General features: G+C 51.3%; 1 protein-coding gene across 4 annotated transcripts in view; it reads right to left on the reverse strand.

Moving 5' to 3' along the window:
- JDP2 (Jun dimerization protein 2) overlaps window positions 1–23,930 on the reverse strand; it is a 38,883-nt gene that overhangs the window by 5,651 nt on the left and 9,302 nt on the right. For 3 of the 4 annotated variants that reach the window (XM_086709243.1, XM_086709242.1, XM_086709241.1), the window contains exons 2-3: window positions 22,655–22,878; window positions 1,780–1,884 (exon numbers count right to left, since the gene is read on the reverse strand). In XM_086709243.1, coding sequence (XP_086565369.1) covers window positions 1,780–1,884; window positions 22,655–22,878 — 329 coding nt within the window. The remainder of the gene's footprint in view (window positions 1–1,779; window positions 1,885–22,654; window positions 22,879–23,930) is intronic. The other variant, XM_086709240.1, reaches the window with a different exon arrangement.

Below are 23,930 nucleotides of genomic sequence, written 5' to 3' on the forward strand. Positions count from 1 at the left end.
TTTATCTCCCTGAAATGTTATAAGATTAAATGAGGCATGTGGCAATCCTGCATATAGTTGGTGCTCAGCAAATGCTTCTGGAATGTGACGAGCAGCTAGCACCATTCATTTGGCACTTTCACTGCCGCGGTGTGTGTTCGCTGGGCATATATCTTGCCTGCTAACTGGCTGACAATCCCTTGGAGGCAGGGAACTTGTCTGTTCCCTGCCATGCCTCACCCAGCTCTGCAGGCACTCTGGGCTGGAAATGAGGTGTGGGACTCGCCATCCATCTTAAATGCCCGTGTGAGACCCGTGTCTTAGAAACTTCTTGAAAACTTACAGCCCAGCGTCGGTCTACCATCTCTTCCGAGGAGGCTCTCAGCTCTAGGAGTCTGACTCCCACCTGGAATGGCCATCCCCCTGCCTTAGATGATCAGAGCCCCCAGGTGGACACACAGCCCCACGCTGTCTACACCTGTGACCCCAGATTTTCTCTCTGCTTGCTGCAAGCATGAGAAGAGACCCGTATATACCCCAGCATCAGAGAAAACCAGGGCCGAGTTAGCTAGTCTTCAGCTCCCACCAGAGAGACCGTGTCTGCTCCTTCCTGTGTGTCCCCCAGTGCTCCTAGCACAGTGCTGGGCATTTAGTACCTGCATGAAAATGCTTGTCAACAAATCAACGGGTGAAAGAATGAACAAAGGAATGAACAAATGAACTCGAGCTAGCATAGAGCAGTGTTAAGAACAAATGCTTTGAAGTTAGCCTCGGGTTGGAATCTCAGCTCCACCACTTAGTTGCTGAGGGACCTGGGCAAGTAACTTAACCTCACCATGCCTTAGTTTCCCCATCTGTAGAAAGAAAATAATGAGGGTACCTTACCTCATACAGTTACCGTGCCGACACAGAGATAACATACAGCACTCCACACCCTGCCCAACTTTACAAATGTTAGCAACGCCGTTAACTGTTGCATGCTATAGAACAGAATGGGGCCCCCCGGTATTATTATTGTTATATACAGTTACAGTTATTATTTAGTAATGAACAAGTGATCCGGAATGCGGAGGCTGGAGACTACCAGCCTGGACTGATTAGCTTTCTGATCATGTCCCTTCACTGCCAGCAACCATTTTTGAGAAGCAGCAAAGGCCTAAGAGATGCGACTCAGGGGAGAAAGAACAAACACCCTGCTTGGCACCTTCCAAATGGAAGGTCGGGGACGTGCTCTGAGGGTGGGGGTGGGGGTGGGGGGTAGGCTCTGCTGGCCTTTGGGTGCAGAGCTGACCTCTGGTCCCTGGAGGCAGCAGCTCGGGGGTCGTGTTCAGTGGGGCTGAGGCCAGCCAGATGGGATGCAGGGCTGGAAGAGCCTCTGTCCACCGCTCACACGTGGGGCATGGCGCCGTCACCTACGTCGTTAGCATCCACCCTAGACAACTTTGGCAGCCACCAGGCCTTTGAAGCGGGGACCGCTTCACAGTCCTGGGCCAACTGGGCCAATAAGCACCAGCGTCTGACCTGGTAGAGGGGAGCCGGCTCCTCCCACCTTCTCTGGCAGTCAGGGATCTGGGTGGGCCGGACCTGCTCCCCGCTGCCCTTGGTTATCTCGGTTCAGGGAAAGGGCACTGGATGGAAGGCAGGCCAGACAGGGGGTTGCGGCTGCTTGGGCAGACGGCCAGCAGGCGCACACTGATTCCGCGGGCTTTGGTGACGACACACGTCTCCTGGCCCACGAGTGCACAAGCCCGCTCCGAAGGACGAGACAGGTGCCCCGCCCTGGCCAGCTGCCCTGCTCACCCGCTGCAGGAACTCCGTCCGCTCCTTCTTCTTGTTCCGGCATCGGGCTGCCGCCACTTTGTTCTTCTCCCGGCGCCTTTTCCTTCGCTCCTCTTCTTCATCTAGCTGTGAGGGCACAGAGCCGCGGATTAGACATCCAGGCGGGCCTGGAGCACCGCTTCCCTCCTGACACAGACGGCAGATGGACAATGTCCCCCGCAGTGAGGGAGCCATCCCTGTCTGCCAGCCCACTGGCTTCCCTGCTGGTGGGTCGGAAACGCTTCCCAGCCAGCCCACGGATCCTCTTAGAGCAGGTGGGCAAACCTGGGAGGGGTCGGTGTCCCAGGAGGGCCGGGCCGCCTGGGTTCTGCCAGAGTTCAGGAGGCACCAAGCCCGGCAAGTCTATTCACACGGAGGTGACACCCAGCGGGTGGTGACGGCCCTGTTCTCTTGCCCAGCCCAAGCCTTCTGGGCACTATTTTCCAGGCCAGTGGTTCCCAGGCACTCCTTTAAAAAATGCCTTGGGCATGGACATAGATTTCACATTCTACCCCCACACACTTCCGCCTCCCCGGGGGTACCTTCGCCCTGCCTCTTGGTCCTTCCAGACGCTCTGATCTACCTCCTGGTGCTAGTAAACAGCACCGCCCCCCCGCCCCCCTATCTCTCCTCACCCGGGTTTGGTCCTTTTCACTGCTTCTTCAGGTTGTCCCCCACGATACCCCCCCTGTATCCCAGGGTGCCAGGGCTCCCCCAAGTGCCCTGCACGGACACAAGCAGAGGGGCCTCCCGAGTCTCCGGGTTTGCTTGCTTCTCCCCCAGGATACATTAGAAAATTCACCATGCATAAAATAGGGCCCATTAAGTGGGAAGGGAGAAACTCACTGCCCACCAGCCCTGACCCCAGCAGGATCACTTTGCGGTGGTGCCTCTTGCTGTCTGTTAGCTACCAGGAGAATCCGGAGGACACACAGGACCAGCTGAGGCGGGGGACAGCCTGGAGTCAGAGGCCACTAGAGAAGTCACTGGATTGCCCTGGCCTTGCCAACTCTCTCACTTCTTGAGCCAGTGGGGGTGAATCTGGCAGCCTGAGGCCTGGAACGAGGTCTCAGCTGAGAGGGCTCCAGGCCAGGAAAATAAACACCCTCTCTGTGCACTCCCAGCATGCTCTAGGAGCTTAGGACCGAGGGCCTGGCCGGAGACCAGCACCCACGGCCATCGGCACAGGTCCTGGTAACACAACCTTCTCCTTCTCCACCACCTCTGAGTTTCTCCCTGACCCGCCCCACCCCTCCGGGGAGGCTGGCTGGAGAGGCAGCTTGTCAACACGGCCACACCCAAGCACCTCCCGGCCCCTTGGCCTCCCTTGAAATAGAACCAGAAGTGACAGCACCTCTGGCTGACCCGTATCTGGGAAAATAGAAACCTGGACAAAATTGATTCCACCCAACCTCAACCTCACCCCCACCAGGGCCGAGGTAACCGTGACGACAGGCAGAGGGAAGGAACTGGAGGAAGTGGCCGGCAGTGCAATCTCCCCTCGGCCAGGAGGGTTTGCCCACAAACTGCCAAGGTGATGTGTGCAACCTGGGCACTGCCGGGCTCACGGGGCCCGGAGCAACCCCGGCTTCTGGCAGAGCAGCCGTTTCCTGGGAGACGCCACCTCTGTCCTCCAAGACCCAGCTCCCCGCCCCAGCCCTGCACAGAGCCGCAGGCAAACGGAAGCTGCGCCATCCGGCTGCGGATGCGAAGAGGCTCAACTGGGCCAGGCCGATGGCCGCGCTGGGGGCTTTCCAGCCCCCCTGTCCAGCCTTATCCGTCCCCTCCAGCCATCGCCTTCTCCCCACATAGCTCCCCCTTCTCCGAGCCAGCTGGGCCCTCCTGAGATAACCTTCCTCTCCTCCTTGGGAGACTCTTATTCAACCTTCGAGAGCAAATGTCACCTCCTCCAGGAAGGCACTTTTGACTCCCCAGACAGAATCGGCTGCTTTTCCTGTGCTGCTACAGGACTTTGAGTCCCCTGCTTTCAGGGTCTCTATCGTATCCCATCATAGTTCTCTGTGTATGCAGGTATCTGTGTTCCCTGCTGAAGGACGGGGGACCCGAGCATCGCCAACACCTGGATAGCACTTAATAGGGGGCTCAGCAAATGTCAGCCACATGAATGAGTGAAATAAACGATTCCAGGGAAAGGTGGCACAGGCTTGGATTCTGTGATTATAAAAGCAAGCTATTGCCTATGTTTGCCTCTGCATAAGCTTTTCCCCAGTGCCAATAAGGGGCCTTTGCTGCCAGGGATGGTCTCTTCTGTCCGTCTGCAGGAGCCCAGCAAAGCGTGGGGGTTGCATCCTGTCTTCCCCAGAAGCACAATGACCAAAGACAGAGTCGCGGCCGGGGGCAGGCCCCCCGGTGGCTGTGGCAGGTCCGCACGAATCTCGAACAGGCACAGACACACTCCAGGCTGTGCACTGAAGCCTAAACACCCCCTAAAGTTCCACAGCCACCAGCGGCTTCCACGCCCATCCCCAGGCCTCTCCTGCCCCCACGCTCCACCTCAGCTGACATCTCCCAATAAGGCAAGAAATGGCCCCAAAGCCCCATTACCACACCTTCCCCACTGACACTGTGCTACATGTTCCCCAAATCCTCCCTCCGCCACGTAAGAGCCGCCTGAGGAGTTCTGGAAACCAGCTGCTGGAGTCCCGCCAGAAAGAAGAGGGGGGCTGGGCAGTGCCCCTCAGCCCTCTCATCCCCACGGGCCAACTGTGGCCCAGGCCTGGGCGTTCTGTGTCCCCTGCCTGGGGCCCCCCCGGCCCCCCCGCCTCCCACCACCACTAGCCTCCTCCAGTTCCTTCTCTCACCACAGTCCCAAGGCTGCTGCCCCCGCTCCTTGACGTTCCCGAGTCTCTAAAACATTTGGCCATGAGGGGGTGAGACGGCAGAGTGTTGTCGCCACACACAGCGGGGACGTCTAAAACCGGAACCCCAAAATGGGGCATGATGATTTGTTGCTGCAGACGCAGTTGGAAGAACAAGAATGTTTGAGGAGGAGGCTGCTTGACGCCCAATACATTTAAAGACCCATGAGATGAAGGCCTGCTCTCAAACATAGCTCTGGCTCTGTTTTCCCCCAGTTCCCAGGAAGCCCTGGGGCAAAGCTGGCTGTGCACCGGGGTGAGGAGTGAGGGGGAGCCCTGTGCCACACTTCACATTGGAGGGACAGGCTAGGGGACTCGTGGCCAAGGGGGGCCTCCGGTCGAGCAGTCCCTCCTCAGATGGCCCGTTCCCAAGGCCCTGCTTGTGAGCCCCCGGCCACAGCTGACTGGAACAGGTGCGAACTGCTGACCAGGAGGGGCTGTATTCACTGAACTTGGACCGCTGGACTGAGGGACCAGCGGCTTCAGCCACGTGTCCAGAGAAGCAGAGCAATCAGGCTGCGATGCTTGCAGATGGGCAGAAGAAACCAAAGATGGTGTGGCAGGAAGGAAACAAACCCTCGGCTACGGAGGGGAGTCAGAGAGACAAAAAGAAGGAATGGCACGGGGCGCCTGGGTGGCGCCGTCGGTTAAACGTCCGACTTCAGCCAGGTCACGATCTCGCGGTCCGTGAGTTCGAGCCCCGCGTCGGGCTCTGGGCTGATGGCTCAGAGCCTGGAGCCTGTTTCTGATTCTGTGTCTCCCTCTCTCTCTGCCCCTCCACCGTTCATGCTCTGTCTCTCTCTGTCCCAAAAATAAATAAACGTTGAAAAAAAAAAAAAAAATTTAAAAAAAAAAAAAAGAAGGAATGGCAGACAGAGAGAAAAGCAGGGCCTGGGCCAGGGTGCCGCCAGTGAGGTGCCCAGGACACGAACCTAAGGAGACACTCACTCCAGAGCTCACACAGGGGCAGGGTCGGCACCCAAGACCGACTGCCTCCTTAAATGCTGTGCGCTGGGCGTCTGGCTCACCTCACCCTGGTCCAGGCCCTGAAAAACAGAGGGAGCTCCAGGCTGAGAAGGTGAAGGTGGAGACAGAGAGGAAAGAGAGAGCAGAGAGAGACAAAGATGGGTGGAGAGAGACATAGAGGCGGTGCCATTAGAAAGAGAAACACACAGAGGCATGAACAGAGGTCAGTGGTTAAGACAGGCCAAGTGAACAGACTGAAAGCACACACCGAGGAAGAAACTGTCTCAATCCTCCTGATTCCACCACTGGAGGGGCCTAGGATTCCTGCGCCTTGAGTCCGTGATGCATACCCCTGAGTCTATCCTGAAAAATTCCTCCTCTGGCCTGGAGGGAGTTTGAGCTTTCTGCCTCTTGCAACTGAAAGATGCCCGTGTCTCACAAAGAGCTTGAGCAAACAGAGGTGGTTGGTCTTGGTACGTATCCAGTCCTCTGGACTAGGGGTCTCAGCAGGTTAAATGGCTTCAGTGAGCCGAGGACAGTCCTATTACCCTCCCCACTTTTACACATGACAAAACTAAAGATATCAAGGCTGCGCAGAAGGTCAGTGGCAGCTTGAAATCCGGGCCTTTTGGCCCCAGGGCCCAAGAGCCTCCTGCTCTTTGAAGGGCTGCTGGCCTATGTGTGCCCCACACACATATGGTAATACGCCCCCTGTCCTTTCAGCACTGGCCTAGTGATGGGATTGTAAGTAGCAACAGAAGCTTCTGACTCTGACGACAATGACCGTGTTGTTTTTCCCTATTCGGGTCTTTTAAAATAAAAACAATTTATTGCCCAAGTAACACTGAATGTGTAACATTAAAGCTGACTGGTTTACGGGGGCGGGGGAGGGGGCGCCTGGGTGGCTCTGTCGGTTAAGCATCCGACTCTTGGTTTTGGCTCAGGTCACGATCTCACGGTTTGTGGGATCGAGCCCCGCATCGGGCTCTGCACTGACAGTGCGGAGCCTGCTTGGGATTCTCTCTCTCCCTCTCTCTCTGCCCCTCCCCTGATCATGTGTATGTACTCTCTCTCTCTCTCTCTCTCAAAAATAAACGCTTAAAAAACAAAGCTGACTGGTTTACGGGAGGGGCCTCCTCCACACCTCTCCTGCAGGCCATGTGGCTTTCACATGGTGGCAACCTCCTCCCAGATTTGATTTTGAATTCTGATATTTCACAAGCATTTCCAACAAGATATCTTGTGGGACCCACAAAGAGATAAGATGAGAAAGACTAATGATACTTGCTAACCTGAGGCACTGAAACTACGGACACTCTTACATGGACAAAGCAATATAAAGGCAAGAGCAATAAAGCTGGTGACAAGCAGAGGTTGGGGGAGGGGACCCAGAACAAACCCCCAGCACTCACCAGAGCAGAGAAGGTCTGAAAGGCTTCATCTTGCACTAAGGACCGCAGCAGGGACGCAGAGAACCAGGCTCAGCTGAGACACGTGGCATCAGGGTCGTCAGCACGCACTTAGGGGTCTAAGAGGCCTATGTGGTCTGAGAGGAGCACTGACTGTGTGCTCCTGGGCAAGTCACTTGGCCTCTCTGAGCCTCTGTTCCCCACCTGCGTGGGGAAGGCACCGAGCCCTGCCACACAAGGCTGTAACAGGACTAAGTGCCAATCTCGAGCCTGGGACATAGGAAGCGTGCTGTAAGTGCCAGATCCTGGGCCCGCCTTCCCAGGTGAGGCAGAAAGCAAGCTTGGGGCACACCCAGCCTCCCCCAAGGGCAGAATCTGGCACAGGAGACCTGGGCCGGAGGGCAGGCTGGGGGTGCCTCAAGGCACACGAGTTGTCAATGAGCAGGCCCGGAGCAACAGCAGCCTGGCAGCCTCAAAATTTAGCCCTGGCCAGGCCCACCAGGGTCCCCCCCCCCTTCCCCCCCCCCAGGAGCCACACTGCACGGAGGAGCCACATTTCAACACCAGGGACCCATGAGCACCCTGGGAAGTAAACACCCAAATACCAAACATACCAGACATTCCCCCACATAAACACGGCTGCACTGAGCCCTGGGGCTGCGGTTCCACACCACTCCCCTGTCCAGCCACGCATCAGCAAAGTAGGGCAGTCCAGGGGCGAGACGTCCACAAGCCAGCCGGGCCAGGCCTACAACCCCAAGGGGAAGAAGGAGGAAACCCCAGGGGCCTCTGTCCAACACCCCTCCTGCGCCCATGCACCCTGCAGGGGCCAGGCGTCCCCATCAGCATCTCCCTAGGGCTGAGCTGTTGGCAGCCGTTCCCCCTCTAGCCCTGTCTTCTCCAGCAAGCCCCCCCTCTCTAAACAACCATGGCCTGGACCTCAGCTGTGAAATACTGGGGCAGTTTCAGTGAGCAACGGGCAGAGCTGTAAGACAAAATTCAAGCCAAATGGTCAGTCTAAGGCTCGAGGTGCAAACTCAAGTCACTTCCCGGGGCCAAGCAAGTAACGTTAGCAAGGGAAGGGGGCTGGATGGGGCTGTGGCCTGCAGAAAGGACCCCCCAGCCAGCCTCACTTGAGCAGCACAGACTCAGTATTGCCAAATCTTCCAAGTTTTCAAGCCTAGCTGAACATACGGGGTTTTAAGCAAAATCTCCCAATTTTTAATGTTGGCAACAAATTCCATCTTGGAAAGGACACTTCGTGGGCCACACATCTGTGGGCTGCACCAGCCCACGGGTGGCTGATTGATGACCCCAGCAAGCGACAGACCCTGGCAGGGTTGGTCATCAGACACCTAGTTCTAGTCACCTAGATGCCCTATTCTGTGACCGTGGGCCAATCAATTCATCTCTCCCGTCTTGTGGCTCATCTTTGATAAACACAATAGCTCCTACTTCTCACTAAACTTCAAACGCCCTTGCAAGGTGGGCTTCATTTTACAGTTGAGGAAACAAGGTGCTGTGTCTGCCAGAAGTTGCCAGGCCAAGAACAGACAGGGGTTCGACTCCATTACATCATGCTGCCTTCCAACAGTGGGCTGGACTAAACTCTCCCCCAAGTTCTGTCTAGCTCTGACATCCATGGGTTTCTTTTCACCTAAACTTCAAGAGCAATGTTGGCTTGATTGAGGGGAGAGGGAGGGGGTTGTGGGAAGGACATCTTTTCCCTTTTAAGGAGTTTCAGAAATAGTCACTTCACAGACTCTTAGAGCCAGAAAGGAGAAGCCCCTAGGCCAACTCCTGGATTTTACACATGAGGAAACTGAGTCCTGGGAAGGAAGTGGATTGCTCCAAGGCTCACACTTGAGGGCAGGGCCTGGGTCACTGCTGAGTCAGCCTCCCTGGGCCTTTGGGCTCCACCTGACTTCCTCTTTCTGGAATTTTCTATGCTCTGGATGAACAGCACTAACCTCATCTGTCCCCCTCCTACTTCTCTGACCTCTCCTTTTCTGTCTCTTGCCCAGGACCCTCTTCCTGTCCCTTTCAGGCCAATGTCTCCTGGGGTCCTATCCTTGACCTGCTGCTTTTCTCGCTCCATGGGTACTGCCTATGGTTTATCATTTTCATCTACCTATGTGGTTTCAACTACCATTTATATATGAAAGCCAAACAGTTCTTTATGATCAGGACAAAACATCCAGCTGCCAGCTGGATGTTCAGTCTGGATGTCCCTCAGCCCTTCAAAGTCTTTATCCTCAACTGGCTACTTCCTGTCTAGTCTCCACCCCAGGCTGGCACCACCCGTTCACTGGACTTAGACACGCAGCCCTCCCCCAACCTGTCCTTCTCTTTATCTCTTATTTTGACTCTTCAGGCCATCCAATTCTACATCCTAAATCCTCCTCATATCTGCTCCCCACTCGCCATCCCCATTCCAGGCTTCTTTCTACCTCCTGACCCTACATGACCATCCTCTATCTCAGCCATCGAAGGGATCTTTCTAAAACACAAATCTGATCCAGTTACTTACTCCTCATTACCCTCAGAAGGAGCTCAAGCTCCTTCATGTGTCAAGCGAGGGTGCCTGTGACTTGGCCCCATGTGTTGTGGTCTTTGCTCCCGTCCATCCAACCCTACACTCCATGTTCCTGCAACCCTGAGCCTCTCATATCCCACACTTACCTGGCCACATGCCTTTGCCCCTGCTGTTTCCTTGGCTTGCTCTCCCCCTCTGCATTCAGCTCAAGCATCACCACCTACAGGAAGGCCTCCGTGGTTCTCATCGCTTCCAGGCTGGGGAGGTGTCCCTTTGCTCTGGGCTCCCATAGAACTCTGAGCTTATCCTGGCCCCCACTGTGCTGTATTGCTGTATTCTGTCCTCAGTTTCTGCCCCCTCCACTAAACTGGGAGTTCCATGAGAGCAGAAATCTGTGTCTTGTTGATTTTTTTAATTGTTTTTAATGTTTATTTATTTTTGAGAGAGAGAGAGAGACAGACCATAAGGGCAGAGAGAGAGGGAGACAGAATCCAAAGCAGGCTTCAGGTTCCATGCTGTCAGCCCAGAGCCTGATGCAGGCTCAAACTCACGAACCATGAGATCATGACCTGAGCTAAAGTCGGACACTTAACCAACTGAGCCACCCGGGCACCCCTGTGACTTGGTGATTTTGTGTGTGTTCTGTACCTTTGCCGAGTTTGCAGCCACCCGGAGTGCTCAATAAATGTGTGCTAAAGGGAGGCCTGATCCACAGAGCTGGTGACCTGGGCAAGACTCCTGACTCCCAGCCTGGTGCTCTTTTGACTTCACTCCAGATGCCCCCCAAGGCCAGGGTATGATCAAACACATTCCCCTATGAACAAACCCACATAGTGGGAGCCATGCTCACTCAAAGCATCACACCAGCCCAGCCAACCACCGGGTGAAGGCTCTGAACAACAGCTGCCAGAGGCAATGGCTTCACCTGCCAAGATGATTCACTCAGCTCTGGTGACTGGGGGCACAGGTGGGTGGGCAATTGCTCAGTGCACTCAGCATCTACAGGAAATGGTGGGGAGTGGTAGGGCGGTAAGCCAAGCCCCATCCTGAGGTTCCGGAACTGAGAAGACGTAGAGATCCCAGCACCTTGCGGCATCCACAGGCCAGGAAGCTCAAGTTCAGAGAAGAGGAGTAAGTCGGCCTTGGTCCCTGGTCAGATGGTGGCAGGACCAATCCGAATACCACTGCTTCCTGGAACACCTTCTAGAAGCAGGGGACATGTTCTTTATGAACTGAAAGCTTGATGCAGTTGCCATTGCCGGGCATCAGAACCTCCCGGGGTGGGTGGGGGGCGGTGGGGAGGGCGGGTGGAGGGGGGGTGGGGAGGGCGGGAATCTATCTGAACCAACTTCTCTGTCTCCACACATCTCAGCAAGACAAAGCATTCCTGTGACCTTGGCCCTCCCAGCCCCCCTGTCCTCAGTAAGAACCTTTTCCTGCGTTAAGAGAACCCATAAAACAATAGGCTGCTGAGGCATAGGGCTGGTTTATATGAGCAGAATAGGGAAGGGCCATTCTCTCAGAAAGCAGTGGAGAACAGCCGTTTCCACTGCTAAGAAAAGACAGCATTGTGTTTGGAACAAAGCCTGAAAAAGCCGGCTGGGCAGGGTGACACCCATTTCTGTATGGTCCTGCTAAGGAAGGAGTGAACACTGTTACTGCGAAAGCGAGGCCAGGAGACGTAGGAAAAAGCACCTTGGCCAGGACGGAAAGTCTAACGTTGAAGAGAAAAGGGCTGATGATTGCCGGGAAATCCTTTTGCTGGAGAAGAGCTATTTGAAGAATGATGGCTTTTGTTGAAATATGTCTATTTCAGGCCTGTTTCATATTTATGGTTTGGTGAGGTTTAGTTTCCCACTAGGCAATCAGTCAATTTTCTTGCCCAGTTGACATTTGATTCAAAAGATGAGAAAGGGAGAGGAATAGTGGCCCCCACAAGGCTCTCCCCACCTCTAAAAGACTGGTAAGAAGCAGAAGATATCTGGGAAGGGAAATCAATTTTCTCAAAAAGAGTTAATAATTCTTTAACAATAGCAGTGTAATATGCCTTGATTACACCGGGGCAAAAGAAAAAAAAATCAAAACAAAACAAAACACCAAAAGACAAGAGATCCTGCAAAATGACTATCTACAACTAAATGAAAATGCAGTTGTTGCAAAGAATATTCATGAACAGGGCTGTTCTAAAAGTCCCGAGTTGGCCAAAGTAGAAGAACATTTCAAGTGCCATCATCCTATTAAAGCCTTGAAAGTCATTTGTCTTTCATCATGAAGGTGAAAAACAAGGTCTTTGGCTTAATTATTCTCCACCAGTGCAGTTCAGTTTAATCTGTATGCCGGGTGTGCAGCTAAAACACAGATTTCAGCCAATTTCTTTCAGGCATAAGGCACAGATAACAGACAAATCGCTGAGCAGAACGGCGACCTCTATTTCGTGGGTACTGAACTCCCACTAATAAAAATCCCACCCAGGTGACACGGCCAGATGAATTCACAGCCAGGGATACCTGGCCTGGAGGACGGAAGGGTTTCACCATGAGTGATTTATGTAATGAAATGGAAGCAATAAAATTTGAGAGATGGGGAAGGGAAGGCTTCGCAACTCCCAGGCAGGTGGAGGTGTGGGTGGGGGTGGGGTGGAGGTGGAGAGCTCCCCCCCACCCAAATTCTCAGACCAGGGCGGCTGAGAACTCCAGCCAGCTACGGTGATGAATAGCTTATCTGATTCTCCCTTCAAAAACTGTAAAGGAACCGGCCTATTGACAAGCTCCGCAGCTTAATTAATTGGGAAGTCCCTTAGGGTGTGAATGCTGGCAGCCGGGAGGATCTCAATACCTGGAAATAACTGGTTTGGAAATGTTTGCTGACTCAGATTGCAACCTTGCCTTACACAGAGTCAAGTACCACACACATTACTTAATAGCTCATGGCATGCAGCTCCCTCCAGAAAGTTTGAGATAGGTTTGGGAAAAAACGTGCTTTTAGACCCCTCATAGGTATTCTCAGAGAGAATCATTGCCAGTCAGGGCTGGAAGGGACTTTGCAGATCATCCAGACTTGCAGAGAGCATCGGAATACCCTGGAGGGCTTGTTACATCCCAGATTTCTGGACTCCGCCCTCTAGAGCATCCGCTTCAGTAGTCTCAGGGTGACACCCAAGACCTTGCACTTCTAAGGTGCTCCCACATGCTGCTGCCACTGCTCTGCAGACCCCGCTTTGGTATACACCAAAGTAAACCAGTGGATTTCAGATCTGTTTCAGCAGCAGGAGTCTATTGTTCAAATGATACCACAATATACTAAACAGATAAAGGTGGTACGTTATTAAGGGGCTCCCATGGTATCACAGCCTTATTAGAGCCATAGGCGTGCTGTGATTGGTTTAAACCTTTAACTCAGAGGTTATAGAGAACAGTTTCTGACAGCCTCAGGATCCAAATTATTCCCATCTCGTGTTTTCCTCATACACAGTAGTTACAAATGGTGTGTGTGTGTGTGTGTGTGTGTGTGTGTGTGTGAATATGTACATATGTCTATAACATTTTATCAGCTTGCCCTGCACTCTCAGGATGTCTATCAGTTAAAGAAAAGTAGCAGAAAAGGCTTTGTTCTGAAGTCTACCCAAAATAGATTGACCTGGCCATAGGCATCACCCTGGAAGTGCTCCCCAAGGTGTTAGATTTGATAACTCATAGGTAGGAGCATGTGTGTGGATCTTGCTTTAAAAAAAAAACACAGAATAAAATTATACTTGAAACATGACTTAGCCTCTCTGAGCCTCAGTTGTCTCACAACTAGTAGCATTCATAACACCTACCTGTATGGTTATTAAACAGATCAAGAGATAATGTCTACAAACACAGTTTGCAAACTATAAAGTGCATTGCTCGCATGAGTCTTCTATCCTGAACCCAGATGTCCTCAGTCCTTCAAAGACCTGGGCCAGTTTAGACGGTACCAAAGGCTTCAACCAATGGCTGAAAGCTAGAAACACCTGCTGGCCCCACCCAGACCAGCTGAATCAGAATCTCTGGGCTCCACATCAATATTTTTTTAAACACTCTCCAGAGGACTCTAATGAGTAGCCAGGATTACTCCATATTTCCTCCTGAGTTCCATACAAAATCCTGCCAGATTGCCCTCATTGCTTCTGGATGGCCACTAGCAATAAAAAGGAAAGAGGAGAAAATGTCCCTAACCAGATCCTGACTTTTTCATTACCGCTGGCTTAAAAGGGGGTTTTAATCACTATAGCTACTAATTCTGGAGCCCTGATACATGCCGGGTGATTTACATGATTATGCCTTTGAATCCTCTCCACACTTATGTGATGTAGATATTATTCTTCCCCGTTTTAAAAACAGCTTTATTGAGATAAAATTCACACATACTAGACAATTCGCCCTCTTAAAGTACACAACTCAGTGGCTTTTAGTATATTCACAAAGTTGTGCGACTATCACCACAATAAATTTTAGAGCATTTTCACTACCTCCAAAAGAAAGCCCACGCCCCTTAGTGGACCCCTCCACCTCTCCCATCTGCCCTAGCCCCAGTCACCAGGGAAGTGGTTCTCCTTTCCGTCTCTATGAATTTGCCTTTTCTAGATATTTCATATCAATGGAATCCTGCAGTATGTCCTCCTTTGTAAATGGCTTCTTTCATGAAACATGTTTTCAAGGTTCATCCATGTTGTAGTCAAGTATCAGCATTTCATTCCTTTTTATGGCCAAATAATATTCCACTGTATACATATATCATATTTCATTTACCCATTCATCAATCGATAGACATTTGGGTTGTATCCACTTTTGAGATATTATGAATAATACTGCTGTGAGCATTCGTGTACAAGTTTTTGCATGGACATGTGCTCCTTTCTATTGGGTATATGTCTGGGAGTGGAATTAGCCTTTGGAGGACTGTTTTCTAAACTGGTTGCACCATTTCAGATTTCCACCAGGAGTGTATGAGGATTACAACTTCTCCACATTGTCACCAATACTTATTATTTTTCTTTTCTATAACAGTCATCCTAGTGGGTATCTCAGTGGTTTTGATTTGCGTTTCTTTGATGGCTACTGATGTTGAGCATCTTTCCATATGCTTTTTAGCCATTCATAGATCTTCTCTGGAGAAATGTGCATTGCCCATTTTTATTATTGACTTGTAATAGCTCTTTATATATTCTATGAGTCCCTTATCAGATCTATAATGTGCAAAAATTTGCTGTCATTCTGTGGGCTGTATTTTGACTTTGTGTCCTTTGAAGCACAGAAGTTTTTAATTTTGATGATGTCAAATTTATCTACTTTTTATTTTGTGGCTTGTGGTTTTAGTGTCCTATCTAAGAAATCATTGCTCATGAAGATTATCAGCTGCTTTCTTCTAAGAGTTTTATAATATTAGCTCTTATATCAAGTTTTGGATCCATTTTGAGTTAATTTTTGTATATGGTGTGAGACAGGGGGTCTGTTTCCCTCATTTTCACAAGGGAGGAAACAGAAGCTTAGATGTCTAGTAAACCCTTCAGAGCCAAAGTGTTCCAATGCAGCACTCCTGCTTTGCCACATGCTTCCAAAGAGCCCAGGTTTTTTATTGGCTGGGGGAGGGACAGGAAGGAGGCCATGGAAGTAAACTCTGCAGGAGCTTCCCACCCAGAACATGCACAGGCACTGTGCTTAGCAAAGGGGAACCCTGCAGCCACAGCCATGGAGCAAAGCACAACGGGCCCCAGCCTCAAGGGGTTGCTAAACCCAGACGAGGCCCGCAACTTGACTCCTAGCACCTCTACAGCCGGCCAGAATCTGCCTGTAAGCCCCACGTCTCAGAGCTCCGACATCAGGTCAAGTTGTCTTCTGCCTTGGGGCACAGAAAGGAGAGAGGCTTGGCTGGTGCCAGAGTGGCTCAGCCAGTGGAGCTCACCAGTGAGATGACCCGGTTTCCCAACTCTGAGTCCATGCCGGGGACCTGGGGACACCAAAGGGAGATGGCCAGCATTGACAGAAGAGGCCACTTTGTATGGCTGCTAAAAAACTGATGGTTCACAGGAATCTAGCAATGACCTTAACACCACAGGAAACAAGATAAGGGGTCACACAAAGCAGCTTAGGGGAAAACAGAGGGTTGAAGGGCAATGGTAACTAAAATTTGGCTGCACGCACAACCAGAAACAGGTCTGCTGGCTTCCCTGAAACCCGGATCAAAGGCACAACACACTGGAAAGGCCAATGCTGTCAGAATTTGCAGTGTGATTCACAACACACAAACTCAGCCCCTAGAAAAGGCAATTTACCATCATATCATGCTGGAGTCAAGGTCATCTTTTTACACAGTGCCTCACTTAATCTTCATGATGCAACTCGATGAGTGTCAGTTTCCTCCTTTGATAGATGAGGAAACTGACGCTCAGAAAGATAGCTGACTTACTTGTCCACGGTCATGGTGGGAGTGAGCGAAGAAGAACCCAGATTTTGAACCCAGAAGCTTGAACCCCAGTCCAGAGCTCTTCCCAGGCCCCAGACATACCCCCTCTGGTTAGGAAGCTAGGTTGATGCCCTGCACCCCTGACACCTGGGGTCTCTAGACATTCAGGCCACTCACCGCCTCCACGGGCAAAATACCCTCAAGGGAATGAAAGCCCAAGGAGCGGTGTTGGAATCAACTGTAAAAACTAACTTCAATAACTGTCACGTTGGAAAAGTGAACCACATTCATGTCTCACATTTGTTTTTATCTCATTGAGTGCCAGGCATTATGCAAGACCTTTTGCCTGCATTAGTTCATTTAACCATCCCATCAGCCCTAAGAGGTACGAATATTATCCCCATCTTAAGACAATCTAAGAAGGCAGCACAGGACTCCCTGAACTTTGTAGAGGCGTCTGATTTCCAAGAACACACAGATCCAGCCATGTCCCCACCACCATGTCTCTAAGGGGCCCTGTCCTCGAACGAGTGGATGTGACCGGCCTCTGATGTTAAATAAGAGTGTCACAAGGCTTGTGAAGGCTTAGGGGTACCACATCAAGTAAGACTCAGTAACACGGGGGCCAAGGTTAAATACACCTAGAGCTGCCTTTAGTGATCACTCACTCTCCCTCAAATTAAACTATTAAAGGAAATTTAAAAAAGCTAACAGCTTTTGAAAATGCGCTAAGAAAGTGACGGAACTAAAGTGGAAACTCAGTCTTTCAAAGATGAGCTGGGAGATTCTGTTCCAAGAAGGGACAGATTGGATCTCTCTGCCAAACAAGTATGAGACAGAAAAAGTGTCTGAGTCAGGGGGAAGAAGGCCAATGCTATTTCAAAGAGTCACAAATTAAAAACCAATTATGCAAAGCTTGCTAAAAAATGTCAGTGGGCTGCCTTTATGTTTTAAATCACTAAAAACACAAGCATGCTTACGCCAACATTTACCCAGCACATCAGATGATTTGGGGCAACTTTGTATGCTCAGGCTAAACATGGGCGAACATTTTGGTGAACAAACTCTGGGGCGACCACCCGTGGCTGAGAATGAGCACACCTTCCACGACCACCCTACAGTCCACGGACTCTAACTCACAGTTCATCAAAGGAAGGGACTCCTGGGTGGCTCAGTCAGTTGAGCGTCCGACTTCAGCTCAGGTCATGATCTCAAGGTCTGTGGGTTCGAGCCCCATGTCGGGCGAGGTGCTGACAGCTTAGAGAGCCTGGAGACTGCTTCGATCCTGTGTCTCTCTCTTTCTCTGCCCCTCCCCTGCTCTCACTTTGTCTCACTCTGTCTCTCAACAATAAATAAATGTAAAAAAAAAAAATTTTTTAACACAGTTCATCAAAGGTGAAAAACCCTAAATGTTCTTTAGGGCCCCCGGAGAAGCTGGAAAATGACCAGTGTGAAAGTCACAAATGCCTAAGCCTCTTCTGCTCTGAAGATGACAAGGACACAGACCCAGTCAGCATGGAATCTGTGCTAGAAAGGCAGTCCGTGACGGGATATGCACACTGATTCCTCCAGGTGAAGCCCTCGGAATGCTCCCTGAAAAGGATTGGCAGAGCTTGAGGAGAGGTATTAAACAGTGAAAATCAGGTTCCCAAATGCAGCCCAGGAATCTCTGAGCCTACAAAATATACAGATTCCCTGGACTCCGCCCTCATAGTTTCTGAGTGCATGGGCCCCAGGGGTGGGGTCTAGAAATCTGTATTTATAAAAAGTTTTCCATGCGGTTTTGATGATTAACCAAGTTTGTGGAATAGTTGGTTTGATGTTCATTGTATTTTTTTCTTTTCTGCCTGAAGTTGCTTGAGTTCAGAAATAGAAAAACAAATGGACGACACTCAGAGATAAGAATTAGGAGATGCAGAAATCAAGGGACAGAAAGTTTAAGTGACTTGCAAAGTCGGCATAGCTGATTAGTGTTTAAACCAACAAGCATGTATCAAACATACAGTCTGGGGGCACCTGGGTGGCTCCGTCGGTTAAACGTCTGACTTCGGCTCAGGTCATGATCTCACGGTTTGGGAGTTGGAGCCCCGCGTCGGGCTCTGTGCTGACAGCTCAGAGCCTGGAGCCTGCTTTGGATTCTGTGTCTCCCTCTCTCTGTGCCCCTCCCCCACTTGCTCTCTCTCTCTCTCTCTCTCTCTCTCTCAAAAATAGTGAATAAACATTAAAAAAATTTAAAAAAACCATACAATCTGTGCAAGGCATACTGCACAGTCTGGTGGAAATAAAAGGAAACATAAGATGTCATCTGTCTTTGGGACCTAAACACAGGACACGCACGCAAAAGCAGGCTGTGTGTGAGGCGACAGGGAGTGGTGGGGACTGCAGCAAGCTAAAGGCTATGTGCAAATACAGTGAGCACTTGCTACTCAGCTCCAGCTTCTCGGTGCATATAAGGGTGTGGGCCTAGAGTGGCCAGATATTCTGGTTTTTTTAAAGGAGCCAGAAAGTCCACATTTCCTGGCTTTTAAATATAGCAACTCATTCAATTCAAAAAAAAAAAAAAAAAAAGCCAGAAAGAAAACCGCACTGTTAGGGGCCAAACGAGATTCATCTGTAGGCTGACTCCTGCCCATGGAATGACACTTTGCAGACTCTTTCCTAAAAGGTTATCCAATCCAACCTCCCTTGAACTTGAGTCCTCTCTAGAGCCCTACAAAGGCAAAGAGGGTAAGGGATCCCATCTAGCAGGTGGTTAAGTGAGTGCTTGGTGTGTGTGTGTGTGTGTGTGTGTGTGCACGTGCGTGTGCACAAGGGTGGGGTTTCTGGCCTCCCTGCCTTCCCTACTAAAAATGCATTCCAGGTGCAGAGGCAGGGTGTGGCCACAGCAGCGCACTCAGAGATGCCCTGGGACGGGCCAAGATCTTCAGGCCAGTAGGGTCTGGTGGGTTGAAGAGTTTGGCTGGGAGGGGCTACAGAACGGAAAGTAAAAGAAGGAAAACTCTGGAGAAAGCTAGAGAGCACACTGTCTTGAAAAGGAACATAGGAAAGGAAAGGCGAGGAAGAAGCATCGGTTCTAAACATCCCATAACCCAGAAGGCAACATCCCCAGATCCCCCAGCCAGACATCAGAATGAGCCCTCTGGCCACTCTCCATCTGCTTGCTCCGCTGAGTTTCTCTTCACAATACTCACCACTACCTGACCTTTTGTATTATATATGACTTTGCTTATGTGCATTTCCGGATGCCCCCCACTATGCTATACAGCTCCAAGAGAAGGGGCTTTGTTTATGGTTCAGTTCCTAGTGCCTGGCACATAGTAGTTGCTTAGCAAATATCTGCTCAACAAATGGACTGCAGCCAAGCCCTTGGCACCGAAACAGTTTAACTTTTAAGTGTCAACCACATAATAACAACAACCTCGGCACAAAGCACTTTATCATTTACAAAACCTGTCCTTTAACTTAATTCCTCCAATTTTCTTTTACCAAACTGCGTCGTGTGTTTGGCTATGGCCCAGAGAACGCGGCCTCTGCAAGGTGGATTGCCTGAGAGCCAGCTCGGACAGAACCACCTGCACAGAGCAGCTAGGCCAGCCCTCTCCCCCACCGGGGGCTGGGAGACGAGGCGGCTGCAGAAGTGCGGGGCTCAGCAATAATGGGGCCATGTCATCAAAATGATCGAGTGTTCCGGGGCCAGGTTCATCCGGCCTCCCCAGCCCGAAAGTGTGCTGATTAGAAGTGTGTAAGGAAGAGAGCTGGTCGGGGGCAACACAGCTCCGGCTCTAACGTCAGACTGCTGGGGCTAATTTCCCAGCTGCATGCATGACCTTGGACCTCACTGAGTCTCGCCAACCTCATCCATATTTCAGGCATAAACCGCAAAAATAACAGTAATTACTTCAAAGGGTTCTTGTGCAGGTTTGATGAGATACTTCGCAAAAAGCGCCCAGAACTGTGCCTGGTGCACGTCTCAGTGCAACCGGGACGGTGCCCTGTCAGCAGCAGTGTCACTACCACGTAACCATGTGACCCTGAATGACTTGACCTCCCCCCACCCCCACCTCCCGCACCTCAAATTCCTCTTCTTTAACCCGGTGGTCGGGATGGGGTAAGGAGGAATAAACAAGATCGTGTATGTTCAGCACTTAGCACAGGGCCTGGTGCATCTTAAATGCTTAATAATGGTGAGCTAGTATCTTATTATTAGCCAAGAAACTTCTACCAGTCTAAAATGCCAATGTGAGAATCCACCAAAGACAGTTTGCCATATGCAAATAAATCTGCGGGACCAAAGGTTCTCCAGCTGCGACTTTCTCTTCCCCACCTGCTTTGTTCTCTAGTTGCTCTAAGAATGGCCCTCCCCCAACCTTCGGTCTGACCTAGGAAGCGTTTGGAGGTCAGTTCCCAGTGCAGGGCTGACCTCGCTCCGCGCCAGCTCAGTCTGCTCTGTTCCATCTGCCTCTTCGCCCCCACGATGCTGCAGTCTGACAGCGGGGGAGGGGACATGCAAATATGCCCTAAAAACGGCTTGTTATTTTCACGGCCGGGGTGGTGCGCGTTTGTGGATGCCTGTGATGCCTGTGAAGACCGCACGTCACTGTCAGGTACGGGGCATATGCCACCAATCTGGGGGAGGCTGTGAAATGTAAAAATACCCAACCCAAATAAAGCCCTTTTCCAAAGGAAAAGGAAAAGTTCCTCCAGCGCCCTTTGCAGAAAGGGAAGGGGCGGTAACTCGGCCTTGGGGCAAATCCCCGCTGGGCCAGCCCCTGAACCAAGCCACCTGGCTCTTCATTGGTCCCCCGGCCTCAGCGCCCCAGTGAAACGGCTCAGCTGCTGGTTTTAAATGGCACTTATACTGTGGAACGACCCAGAAACGGATGCTTTCAAGTTATGAGACTGGGAAAGTGAATAGCAAAAGACCAAAGACAAGGGCCCCCCATAAAGAAAACAGAACCTAAATAAGCCAGGAAGTGCTATTAACAGCACTGCTGATTTACAAAATCGACTCAGAAGAATATAATTACCGTCAACTTTCATCTGGTACTTAACAGTGTTTAATGGGCACCTACAATGCACCAAATGCAGGTGTCTCCGGTGCAAATGTCTACGGGGGGGGGGGGGGGGCAAGCAGTTAAGGTAAATGAAGGCAGCTGGTGGTAACAAAAGCAAAACCAACAGTGTAAACAAAATCAAGAACAATAGGGAGGTGTGGGGGTCTGTGGCAAACGGAGGGGAGGAGAGGGGAGGGGAGGGGAGGGGTGAGGCAGGGCTTTCCATTCCAGGTAGCTGTTGCCATGCCAGAACGGGGTACAGTGTGACCAGATCTCCCAATTTTTTAATCAAAGATTAAAATCCAAATTTTCAAGTGAAATGTTGGTTCAAGTTTCTTTTAAAACACTGCACGGGCCAAATAAAACACCTCCGAGAGCCAGATACAGCCCGCAAATGGCCAGTTTGCCCCCGCTGACCAAGCCCCCAGCAGCCCCTCTTTGCAATTTTTATGGTACTCGTGGGGATGGCGGGGGAGCAGAGCAGTAGCTGTATAAGAAACCGAAGGCAGTACCCAGACACCTTTCCCCACTCAAGAATCCCCCTCTCCGGAAAGGCCAGCCCTCAGCTCCAGGCTACAGGATGGAATCACATCCAGGCGCCCCTCTGCTTACGAATGAGCACCTATGCTTAGCAGCTTCTGTGCTCACCCCACCCTGCCCCTACCCCCTCTCCACCTCCCGCCACCCGCTCTTTCTCGCTTCCAGGTTGGCAGCCATTCTGTCCAATTTCTCTGCAGAAATGGCACAGGCTGGGGACCTCACTGGGGCAGGTCTTTGGACAAACTGCCAGCCCTGGGGAAGTGGCTGGGGGCATGCACAGCACTGATGCTCACCCACGCTGGGGACTTCTGCTTCTCACCAGTCCCCAGGGAAATGCTGCTCTTCTGCAAGGAAAGGCTCATGGGAGCTGCAGCCTCAAGGGACCTGGGGAGGGAGTGCTTCACACGCGGGTCCTCTGCAAACACCATTTAAGGCGCATGATGCTGAGTGACCGAGGCCATGCCCATCTCTGGCAGCTGCTTTGGGAAGGGCCGCCATACCACCCTTCCCCAAGTGCCTATGTTCAACTCCAGCCTAGGGCCAAGAGGAGTAGAGACGATGATGTGACCGACAACAATAATTTTTAAAGCTAATCCACGATTGGCATTCTCGTGTGTCATTTTCAAAGCATGTGCATGTTTCCACGATCTCCCCTGACCCTCCCAACATCCCAGAGAGATTGCCAATATATTATTATTTATTATTGTTATTATCAATCGCCCTTCCTTTGCCCCTGCAACAAACAGACGCAGGTTCGGCATCCTGCCCTGGCCCAGAGCTTCCCAAATTTTAACATGTCCGTGAATCCTCCGGGGCGGGGGCAGGAAGCTTGTTTTAAACACAGATTCTGATGTAGCAGTTCTGGAGTGGGGCCTGAGATGCTGCATCTCTAACAAGCTGCAGGGGGACATAGGACATACTGGTCCTCAGAGCCCACACCGAACAGCAATGCTTCGGTCACTCAGCGAATGTTGGGGCTAGACCTGGGGCTCTGGCCCAGGCACCCTACCCTTGGATTCTGCCTGGGGGATTACAAGGCTCGCTCACCTCACTTTTCACGGGTTGGGGCCTCTTGCCCAGTTTCACCTCCAGAAAGTGCAAAGGGGCGATCATGGCCCCAATGTTGCGGATGTCGGCGTACTTCAGCTCCTCCGCTGTCAGGGCCGAGCTGGGGAGTCCGGTCAGGGGGCCGAGCCCCGGCAGAGAGCCCGCAGTCACGGAAGGGTCTGGAATCTGCCCAGGCATCATAGCAGGAGGAGCGGCAGCCCAGCCTGGAGTGGGTTCGAGAAGATCAGGACACGTGCTGTCAGCCAGGTGAGAGGTCCCATGAGGGGCTTAAGCCCCCATCCCTTGCCAGGCCCTCTTCCTTTCTTTCACTAATGTTCCTCTAAACCCCTTCCCCACCCAGTCATTCCTCCTGCCCTTAAGTTCATTCTGTCACAGAGGGAAACGCTGATCAGTTAACTCCCAGCAACATTATTTTTGGCACTGAAGGCAATGCTTAACCCAGACATAGGTCACACTGATTCAGTATGTGCTATGTGCTCGGCACTGCGGTAATCCCATGAGACACAGTCAGACCCACTACGCAGAGGCAGAAGCCAAGGCTGAGAAAGATAACTTGCTCAAGACCGTACACAGTTAAAACTGGGGTAGCTGGGATTTAAACCGCAGCATGCTGCCTCCAAGGAAAATGGATTATAACGGTGAGATTTCAAGCACCTTCGCACCTGTTTGAGAGGGAGCTATTTTTGGTCTGGCACGGTGCCTCCCCTCAAATCACACATCCCATTCTGCATTCTTGTTAAGACACCCTGAATATGAAATGAAGCAAATCAGAGCTAAAGGTAAGTGTGTGTGTGAGTGTGTGCATGTGGCATCTATGAGGAAGATACTGAGGCAAAGAGATGAAATTCATTAGCGTGTGCTTTCCCAGTGGCACCCGGGACCAGAAAAGTCCTCCCTGGTCTCTTCATTCTCAAAGCAAACACATATTGTGGCTCTGCCAGGAAGAAAGATTCAGGCATGAAAGAAAGACATAACTTAGGTCAATACCAAGGGAATTCTTATTTCTTCCTTCTCTCTGCTGGGAGAAGGTTGCGAGTAAGAAACGGTCACTTCAGGGTGTGGATGGCAGTGAAGAAAGTATGTCTGCCAAAAAAGTCAGACCCATCTGGTCCCCCATAGGGCTCGTATCCATCCATCCATCCATCCATCCATCCATCCACCCATCCAATTGTTGACCACCTAGGAGCCAGGAGGCACTGAGAATATGCAGATCAAATGTGCACAGCCTTATAAATCATAAATCTGCTCCTAGACT

Source organism: Puma concolor, chromosome B3, assembly GCF_028749965.1.
Source record: "Puma concolor isolate L17-30 chromosome B3, mPumCon1.1.hap2, whole genome shotgun sequence".
Lineage (NCBI taxonomy): Eukaryota > Metazoa > Chordata > Mammalia > Carnivora > Felidae > Puma > Puma concolor.